The sequence below is a fragment of the Nanorana parkeri genome, unplaced genomic scaffold, assembly GCF_000935625.1.
Source record: "Nanorana parkeri isolate BGI_ZX_2015 unplaced genomic scaffold, ASM93562v1 scaffold44, whole genome shotgun sequence".
NCBI lineage: Eukaryota > Metazoa > Chordata > Amphibia > Anura > Dicroglossidae > Nanorana > Nanorana parkeri.
In genome coordinates this window covers 1,545,750-1,556,491 of record NW_017306312.1, presented here as the reverse complement: position 1 = coordinate 1,556,491, position 10,742 = coordinate 1,545,750, and the positions used below count along the sequence as shown (strand labels likewise).

The 10,742-nt window shown below is 39.5% G+C and overlaps 1 protein-coding gene across 1 annotated transcript in view; it reads right to left on the bottom strand.

Moving 5' to 3' along the window:
• LOC108800300 (dynein heavy chain 11, axonemal-like) overlaps window positions 1-10,742 on the bottom strand; it is a 321,998-nt gene that overhangs the window by 156,299 nt on the left and 154,957 nt on the right. Inside the window, exons 48-51 of the mRNA XM_018572279.1 lie at window positions 7,887-8,091; window positions 6,375-6,540; window positions 3,901-4,003; window positions 1,444-1,683 (exon numbers count right to left, since the gene is read on the bottom strand). Coding sequence (XP_018427781.1) covers window positions 1,444-1,683; window positions 3,901-4,003; window positions 6,375-6,540; window positions 7,887-8,091 — 714 coding nt within the window. The remainder of the gene's footprint in view (window positions 1-1,443; window positions 1,684-3,900; window positions 4,004-6,374; window positions 6,541-7,886; window positions 8,092-10,742) is intronic.

Sequence of the window (10,742 nt, the reverse complement as noted above, 5' to 3'; positions counted from 1 at the left end):
ATCAGGTCACAAAGAGTTAAAAACATTCAAAAGAAACACAGCCACACATGGAACTACCGGGGCAAAACTAAATATAAACTTTAAACAACATAGTGCAAAATGGTCACAGATATGTATCAGAGGCACTATCCTACAATATTATAATCAAAGGTCTTATAGTTCAAAAACTGTGACGCCACATATGTGGGAAAGAATAAGTTCAATTAGCAGAATTAGTGGGAGCCTCTGCATGCATGTATTCCCATTTTTGTGGGGACAAGAAAAGGGCACTTGTCTTAAATTAATGTTTTATTGCTATATGTGACTTTTTTTGTCCTGGATTTACCTGCACCCCCATTTTTTTTTCATAGGTATTAGAGGGACAGGAAGTTAGGGGAAATATATCTAACAGGATCACAGACAAAAATAATAATCTTAATAAAATTGTAATCCTTACACACTATTCAAAAACAAAAAAAATTATTTGGCTGGGGTGATCTTTCAATATTTCTCCCAAAACAATTTTGCAAAACCCATATAGCCAATATTACAAGGCAATGTAAAATCAAACAACCACAGCAACCAGTCAGATTTCAGATCAGTAAATATAAATTTGGATTGGTTACTATAATTTAGGGTTCTTATATGCATAACAATTCTTGGACAAATTAGGCCATTTTAGACTAACCATGAGGTTATGTGATGCACCCACCTTTGATATGAATTGACCATTATGGAAGATGTGACTATACAAGAGTGTACGTCTGTGGTTTCCACATGGTAACTTCAGTTACCCACAGCAAAGCTGTTTTAATAATAGTGGCAGGCCCACAGGGGCGGGGTGGCATTAAGATGCCGGCAAGTAATTAAATCTGGATCCTGAGGTTGTAAGTTGCTACAGAAAGCCATGGGACCTCTTGTTTTAGAGAGGGCAATTCACTCTTCTAGATTATGTGAATTTAAATACCTTTAGTCAAATTAATGTTGAAATCCTGGCAAACAGGTGCATTCACAGATGAAATGCATATATAGCAGCTGCTTTAGGGTTGCATTTCTGTCCATCTAGTTCTAAAATTTGCACAGCTTAGCCACGTGGCATAGCTCTGTCTGGAAGGGCAGGAGACCTGATTTTTCTCTGCTGCAGGTAAATAACACCTATAGGTCTTGTCTCTTTCACAGTCAGGGACTAGACAAGGAAAGATGAAGCAGCAAACTAATGACTACATATCTCTGTTTCCTCCTAGCAGCATGTCCCTTGTTAGCACATTAGCACCACAGCACAACTGATTGGCTCTGTACACTGATTACCCCTCTCCCAAATATGAGCTTTGCTGTACAGGGATTGCAGGAGGCCAATAACAAGTCGAATTCAGGTACTTTGACTGCTTACATTGACAAAAATACAGTCATTAAATAATGAATACTTCTGATAAAAAACAATTAAGATAAAACGTAACCTGTTACCTGAAAAACATGCGTCAGATCCCTGAGGTTAAACATATAATGGAATCTTATAGCAGTTGGCAGGAAATTCTGGATCATTTTTTGATGGAGACAAATAGCAGCTTGTATCAGCATAGGTAAGGACCTCACCACACTGTAACTGAAGCCGCCATGCTGGAAATGGGCACTTATGATCCTGCTGTAGATGGTGGTTAAAGCTTCCGATCCAGGAAAGTGCACAGCAAACACAGAGAAGTGCCTCTGAAAAGTAAAGCACAAGTTGGACCTATTAACACTGCTTTAAATGAAAGAAGAACACCATCACAAAGGCACTTTAAAGGAAAACAGTCACCAGTGGGTATTTGTAATAATCTGAACCTCCTTTATTTGTTATTGCAGTACAACCCTATCTCTCAGGAATTGTTGTTTATGGAGTATTTTCTTCCTCTCTTTGCAGAAGTGTCTCTTAGTGTTGGACTGACAAGCTGTTTATCTCCTGCCTTAGTAGAGTACTGATAACGGACACACATAAAACTGTCAAATAACAAAGGCTCTCTGAAGAATATATGAATGCAAACTGAAGGCTTTGGTAACTGGCAGGTTTATCCGTCTTCAGCAACCCAGACATAGTTTGTCCTCAGCACTGGGCTGAGACAAGAGAGAAGACAGCCTTTATGAAGGCCTAAGTGACAATCAAAGGGGCCATTTATAATAGAGTGTGCATATAATTATTGGCTCTATGTTAAACACTGCAGTATTATTCCACACCATGGTCTGCATTTTAAGGCCCATTGATAAAATGCACACCATACAGGAGAGCCTGCATCAGTGTTATGGAGTTCTCCCTCTGCTTAATTCAGCACTGGGAACTCCATGATTTTGACTTTGACAAGTCATGTGACTTTGCTATCCTCCCAATTTTAATTTTTTAATTCCATTTATTGGTACTCAAATAACAGAAATAAACAAGATGTATCATGAACAAAATTCAACAATCTGGGACAGCAAGCAAAATTAGGATGCAAAGCAATTCGATGAGATGTTCACTATGGCACGTAAGTAAAACAGGGGGGAAAAAACCTATCCACACACATAAAAGAAGTCAGGATACATGAATTGTCTCAAGTCTTAAACGCAGCCCTACACCCCTGAGAGGACATAGGGGGGCCGCACCAAACATATATTACTAAACATGTAATGTCAACCTTCAGGAACAATCTAGCGGGGAGAAGGAGGCCCTACACTCGTGTGATATCTCTCTGGGCAGGTAAGAGTGAATACAAGAAAGACAGCAAGAGAAAGGAAGATCGGAATGAAAGGAAGAAGAAAAGACAGGGAGAAAGGAAATGATCACGATAACATCTCCCCACTTTTTTTACTTTTTTGGGGGATCCCAAAGCAAGCAGAGTGCAACATAAATTAGTACCTGCTTCAAAGTAGATGTGAACGCCTCATCTACAGCCGCCTAAGTCGCCACCTCGCTGATCACAACCTTCTTGACCCCTTACAATCTGGCTTTCGCGCCCAACATTCCTTTATGGATGTTTTCAATATAACTGATTTGTTTAGCCAGTTAAAACCCACGACACACATACAATACACTCGAGTACCACCGGGTTGAGTTCTGCATCTCCTTACCATCTTGTCTTGAATTGTATTGTGATTGTAATGTCTGCCCTGTATTGTAAAGCACTGCGCAAACTGTTGGCGCTATATAAATCCTGTATAATAATAATAATAATGCAAGCGAATCGCTATACACATTTGTAAAGCACACCTCTGTAATTTATTAAATGTTCCTTTTTAATAGCAGTGGTATTGCTGTGGTAAGACCATAGCATTGCTTTATGGAGTTTAACAATGCATTGTTACACCAATTTAAGAGTGGAATTGAGGATTAATACAAATACCCATTTATGACTGGTTCTCTTTAAAGTCAAATGTGTAACATGCCACAGAGTATGGGAATCCTTTTAGTTCTGGGTGGCAGACTTAGTTTGCTCTGCTATATTCCTCCACTAGGTAGAATCTGTCTTTTTATCTCAATCCTACTCTAGTTTGTAAATAACAAGTGACCCCAGATGGGTGTTTTCCTTCATGGTCTCACTTTCCAACCCTTCTATGTCATGCACAGTAAAATCTGCAAAATGCAGCAAGCTAACAAATTACTTTTAATATAGCACTGGATTTGCATGGCTGATCTAGGACTACTAATAATGGTAGATGTAGTTTAGCAACTGCTAAGAGTCAAATGTTCCAGATTCCTGACACAAATTAATCTTCCTAGAAAGTGCCTGCTGTAATGTGTAGAGAAAACTACTGGTGCTATAAAAATGCAATTTATTATAGAAACATGAACTGACCTTTTTTCCTCAGTCACTATGGTTACTATAGATCACATACGTGACAGGTCAAGTCATGCATCAAATGTAACACCTTGTACAGTAAAGACAAGTGACACACTGAATGATAGATTACCTGCAGACGAGGATTAATGGAAAAACTTCCAGCGGTGGGATTCATGCACGTTATGTATTGGCAGTTGTGTATTTCTTTAGCTACCAATTTCTGTCTGTCATACCTACAGTAATCATATAAACACAAATACTGACTCATGTGGCGTCAAGTTCAATGATCCTATCTTATTTACAGCTCTATTATTATCCGCAAACAGGCAGCTCATGAGATCCTATCGCACACTTTTGTATGACTTAGAACTTGTATGAATAACTTTTTTATCTATTCTTGTTAAACTGCAGTCTACTGAGTGTACTGAAATTCTCCAACCCCAAATGTCAGGGGTTGAAGAATTTGAAGCTAAAACAATAAGTGGAGAACCATGGAGAGCCTGCACAGTCAACCTTGTTCTTGCCACTTTGACTGCAGACTTCTTGAATACATTTGAATAACCCCTGTACATACCAGATCCTCTGGTAGACTTTTACTAAGCGACCACCTAAAACACATTTGACACATAAAATACTGAAAAATCTATCCTATAATCACAATACATATGGATTCACAAATGAAGGTTTTTACTTATTTTAGAAAATGTCTATTGTGGATCACATCTGTGCTTTTTTGTCCCTCTGATGGGTCTTCATGTATTGAATTACTGGTACGCCTTGTATAACCCATCCTGACACCTTAGGGCCATAAAGGCACTGATACTCCAAGTGTCTGTATAGTTAATGATTACTACGTGTGTAGTGAAAAGGAGGCCAGTCAGGGTAAGTATGGTGTACTTGGATGGGAAGGGATGTGTGATGAAATTGAGTGGCTATTCATGGAAAAGTAGTGCATCTCCAACTCAAAGGGGCTTTTTGATGCTGTCATTATACTGTATATATTGCCAAAATCTTATGGCCAGATTTAGACCTTGTACTGCATCTGATATTGTGCTACAATACCACACACACGTTCATAACCAACACATATGTCACAGGTTAATGTACATTGCAGTACAGCAGCACTTTTATTTTGAATGGGCTGCCAATGCACTAAGGCAAATCCTTTTTTGTTTTTTTAGCACATCACAGCATACAATTGTTTCACTCTGTGCATTGCGGTGCACTAAAATGTAGGTCTGTTGGGTGAGTTAGAATGTGTGTTAGGTTGTCAGTCAAACAAAATGCCACCACACAGTGTTTTTCACATTACCGCAACGTGATTCCTGAGGTCAGGTTTGGTGGCTTAATCACCAAGTGTATGGACAAACCATAACCACAAATAAAAACCATATGACCTTGGCACAAGCTGTAGGATTTTACAGGAGTCTTTGACAAATCTTTATATGACAGGCTCAATTTACAACACTAACACAATAGAATAAAATGTTTTACATTTGAAAATTGACAGCTTTGAGTAAAATGAAAAATGGGTCACATGGCTGGAAATAAATCTCTCTATCTTAATGGTAAAGCGGACCTTTACACTCAAAAATCCCTCTATGTATGATGATTAATAATAACATAGACATGTCAGGTGTAAAATGCTGTGATTGTGAAATACTTACACTTGCAGAGCATTCACTTCTTGCTTTGAAAGGGAAAAATGACTTCAGTTTGGCAAAGCAATGCACACTGGGATCACCTTGTCATCAGCAGAGCATTGCTGGGAAATCTCATCTGTAATCTCAGGAGATCTCAGGGAAAGGCATTTTCCTACCCTGAGATGATGTGCACGGTCACATGTCCTAGTCACATGTGCCAGAAATCCAGGAAGTAAAAGGAGAGCTAGTAATCTGCCATTAGTAAACATGGCCACTGTCTGAAGATTGGGTAAGAAAAGAGAAACAAGGTATGCAAAGAATACAAAGCCGGCAATTATCTAGATCCATGTGTTTGTAGATTGTCATTACGAAACATTTCTAAAGGTGTGTTTTTTATTTTAAAGATATGGGTAAGATATGGGTAAAGGTCCGCTTTAAAGGAGAACTATGAGGTGAGTGATTTCCACTTATCTTTATAGTTAGAGCCGACGTGTGACAATGAAACTGCTTGCTAACTTCCCGTTCATCTCCCTGTAAAGAGCGGGGACTGTCATGTCCCGGCTTCCCACAGGGATTCCCCCCTCCCCTCTCCGATCCACCAGCGCTGGAGGAACAGGCGAGGGAGGGGCTCTATCTCTAGATAGGCAGAGCCAGCTGTCAATCAGCCAGCCGGGTGGATCTCGACAGCATTGTCGGGATCCGTCCAGGCTCCGGCACTCTCGGTATATAGCCGGCAATAGCCCGCTATTTACTGAGCTTGTCCTTCCTTCTGTCCTTCCGTGACCCTAAAGAGAACTATGGGATAAAAAGGTTACCCCATAGTTCTCTTTTAAAGCTTTGTGAGTTGAGTTTCATGTACGCTCATAACAAAATCGAAAACTGATGATGTACTGTATGTGATGAAATATGTCACATCAGAACAAAATGAAAGAATGATACATCTACATCAGCAAATACTCACCAATGGCTATAATCTAGATGTTGCCTAATTAAAGTGTGGGGCTGCACTGTACTGTAAGCATCTACTTCTGGCATATTGAGATCATCAATAAAATAAATGAGTTTTTTGGTTCCAGGTGGGGAATAGTTTCGTCCAGCTCTTTTTTCCAGGGGCTTCTCCAGAACACCTTTTTTTTATAAGGAAGAGAACAATGTCAACCAATGCTTGCAGCATTCCTGTGAATGAATAACTTCAAGTGTTAACACCATAACGGGGTTTATTTATCAATGTTTTTACCCAACTTTTACCCAAGAATCATCCATTTTTCTAATAGAACCTTTTGTGAAAGTGAATGGATCTTGGGTAAAAGGTGTCCAAACAAATCTTGGATGAAAGCTTTTCATAAAAAAAAACCCACAATCTGTCTGATACAGTTTATATGATCATCTGTTTAGCAGGGGCCTAGTGTCACATAACACTATTTTACTAAGCTGATGTAAATGTACAGTATGTATATGACCCTCTGCTGAATTAGGCCTAATGCATGAAACTGTAATATTACATACAGCATACTTCCCGTTGTGTCTACAGGATGGAAAATGAAGAAAAATCTCTACCAATGTTGCTTTTTTTCTAAATGTAAGTGAACAGTTAAAGCCCGCCAGGCTCCAAGTTTGATGGTGTATCCCAATAAAGATAGCTATCTTAGACAGGTAGCTGTCTCTCTTTGTAACCCAAACTCAAGTTGGGGAATAAGTGGGACTACAACTGGGCAGCTGTTTTTTTAGCTACAGGAACTCTGGGGGGATGACTCTTTGGATTGTCTTGCTTACAGCAATGTGTGAAATGCAATATAAGGTATGATCTCTATTATAGTGAATTATGTAAAGTAACTGCTTCATGTAAACATAATTGATTCCCTTTAGAAGGGAATAAGTTTTACACCATGTCCATTGACCAGCAAATCGACTGCAAATGCTATCTCAACACCAGGGCATATAGAAAACAATTGTTTTGTATGTGCCCTGTTCATTCCATAAATGTGTGGTTATGTGTGCAACATGTGTGCATTTGAGTGTTGCAACAGACTGTGCTACATGAAGTTAAATTAAATGGAATTTTCATTAAAATTAAAGAAAGAAAAGAAATCCTTCCTTCACAAAGCACATGCGGGCTTATGTCAATGAGCCCTTAATGCTTTTCATTAAAAAGTACCAACTTTGGATATTGTCTATATAAAAAAGATGCTTCTGTTGCCCACTGTGATCAGATCCTTCTGAAAAAACGACTTCTAAAAAGCCATTCAATTGCTATGGGAAATACTGTATCTGAAATCAAGGCTCAGTGTGAACAGTGCAGCATTCCATATTAATCAATCAGAAATCATTTTATGCCAGTTTACCTTTCAGCCAAGCTGGCCACTAATAGCACCTGCACAACATTGCTCTCTACACTTTTTCATGAAATCAAGACCATTATATTTTCACAAAGGTCACATGTCAGATATAATTTCACAATAGTGCCATCACTTACGCTGCAGCATGGCAGATGTGGTGTAGTAGTTGAATGGCACTTTGGCCACTATGTATTCTTCAGGTAATTTTGCCAATTTATCGGACACCAGGATGGTTTTTCCTACTCCTGCATTTCCAACCAGCATGATCGGTTTCCCCTTCTCCAGCAGCAAATCCAAAAAGTACCTTAAGCGGACAGTTTCAGCAGTATGTACCAAGACAGTCTAAATGTAAAAATTATAAATATGTTATGTAACTTTTTTGGCCTTATGCAAAAGAAAATGTGTATAATGAAGCAAGGGGTTTAACAAGGCAGATACTAAGAATCTCACATGCAACATTAGAAAGTTATCTAAACCCAAGAACAAAAAGTTAATATTTTGCAGATTAACCTTCCTTAGATGTGGTGGCTGCATTTGTTTTTTTCCAATTTTCTTTATTTTTCACCTGCTGATTATGCCACTTCCTGTCCTAGAGTGACAACAATCACTTACTGTTCTGTATGCAGAAAGAAGCAGTGTTGTCACTCTAGGACAGGAATACAGAACACATCCCCCCTCCTCATTTTCCCCGAAGATAACTGGGCAGGGCTGAGAACACTGCTTGAGATAGCACTGCAGCAGCGATGTTAAAATGTTAATGGATTTCTCGCCTTATCTACAGATATTTTTTGCACTTATCAAAGATATATAACAAAAGGCTTTCAATTGTATATTTAACAGAACAGGAAGGAGCAAATAAGGAAGTTTTTTTTCTTAGCGTTTACATAAGTTTTAAAGACTTTTGTGGAACCGGTTGGAAGCCTACAGCATCAGACAGCTATGGGCTCCATGTATTATCCTGTTCTTACTTAGAACTGGAGTCACTTCTCCTTAGCAACCAAACAGCATCAGTCCTGCCCTGACAGTTAAATCATGCAGGGTTATTCACAAAGAGGTGAAGAGTTTGGAGAAGGCAAGAGAAATGACCAATCTAGGACAACATAGCTGAACTGCAAAGTGAGCTGAATTGGAGAATTTTTCCTAATCAGCTATTTTGTCCTAGATTGTTCACTTCTCCTGCCTTCTCCTAACTCTTCACCCTTCTGTGAATAACCCTGATAGTTATTAATGCTAGACATTGTATTGTATTCTGTGAAAACAATGCAAGATGTTCTGTGAATGGAGGGGAGATCCTGGCATTCATACTCCCCTCCTGTCTATCCACAGCACAGTTATTAATGCTAGACATTGTATTGTATTCTGTGAAAACAATGCAAGATGTTCTGCGAATGGATGAGGGGGTATCCTGTCATTTATCCTCCCCTCCACTCCCCCAGTCCATTCACAGAATGCCTAGTATTCTGTGAAAAGAATACACAGAGTTTTGTGAATAGATGAGGGGGGATGAAAGGGAGGGCAAATGTCAGGATCCTTTATTGTTGCAGCTAATGTCTCTCATCCCTGCAGCACCAGTTGTGTGTAGTATCGGGCATCAGTGAAGGGGGATTTGTATAGTAACCAGCAGCCAGTAGGACATACGATACTCTTCATTAGAAGTACATTATTTGAATGGTGCTGTAACCCCCCAAAAAATGTTTTTCTGGAGTTCACCTTTAAAAATGCATGTTACTTAAAAATATGACCCAGCCTTGTAGGATTTCTACATCTTATTATGTATTGAAACAACTTCAACAATAAAACAGCATCATCATCTATACAGACAGCATAATTGTGGTCTGCAAGCATGAGATTTATGCAGGGAACCCAACCATATCCAAGGCTGGAACCTGGAACTTAAGGGGTTATTATGCCATAAACATTCCTCCCAGACTATTCAATACTGCCGTGAAGACCACAAATTGTAGTTCAAATGTGTCTTCACTTTAAGTGCACTGGATCATTTACTTTAACAATGTGAGCATGTTCTCATTATCACGTTCAACTTGATTACAGCAGGGCCTAATACTTAAAAGCATTCTCGAAATGGAAAAAGGCATGAACGCATGATCAATTCCTAATAAACTGAGCGACGCACTAATGTGTGTTGAGTGATTTAGACAAGGAATATCAGATAAAAGATGTACAGTAGGTAGACAAAATGTGGCTGATAAAAATAGGAAAAGACAGAAGGGCGTGCTCGTTCAAACACTTAATTGCACGTGCCACAAGAGTGAGTTCATGACTTCTGCAAAAGAAAGAAATGCATGACTGTAAAACAATAGAAATGAGATACCATGAACATCCAAGGTCTACAAACTGATGCAAGGTGTAACTCCTGACAAACAGAAAAGTATATTGTGAAAATACTTCGGTCTTACCTGGCAAACTATTTATATACTTCTATTCAGCCAGTCTTGTGATTTCCACAACTTTGCCACACTGCACAGCTGATGATACATTTATTTGCTGGTTGAGCTTCTTATGTTTAATATCCATCTCCAGCCTGCTCAGTGGACATTGGGTTAAGCCAATAAAGGAATAGAGCCATGTGTCCACTTAGCTTAGTGAATGAGGTGAGGTTGTGTTCCCCATCCAGTGCACAGTGCCCCGGGTCCACACACCACTACTGCCCGCTTTTTCTTTTCTATGTCTCTTTGCACTCTAGCGCAGAACCAATGGGGTTGTGCTTTGAAACTCCTCAGCTCTGTGTTGCAGATGTGATAGGCAGCAGGTAGGGACAGGAATTGGGAGCTGAGTGTATCTGTCCACCCACATTCCAATTTCCACTCTAAAGTGTGATGAGAGAGCACTCTGAGCCTATAAAGAGGGTTGTGAGGGCGGCAAATTAAAAATGCCTGCTGCCGCTGTGCCTGTAAGGATTCTGGAGGGGGTTTTGTGAGCACTGTGCTCCTTGTACACTGCCTAAAAGTGTCTGTAGGGGACACCAAGCCTGA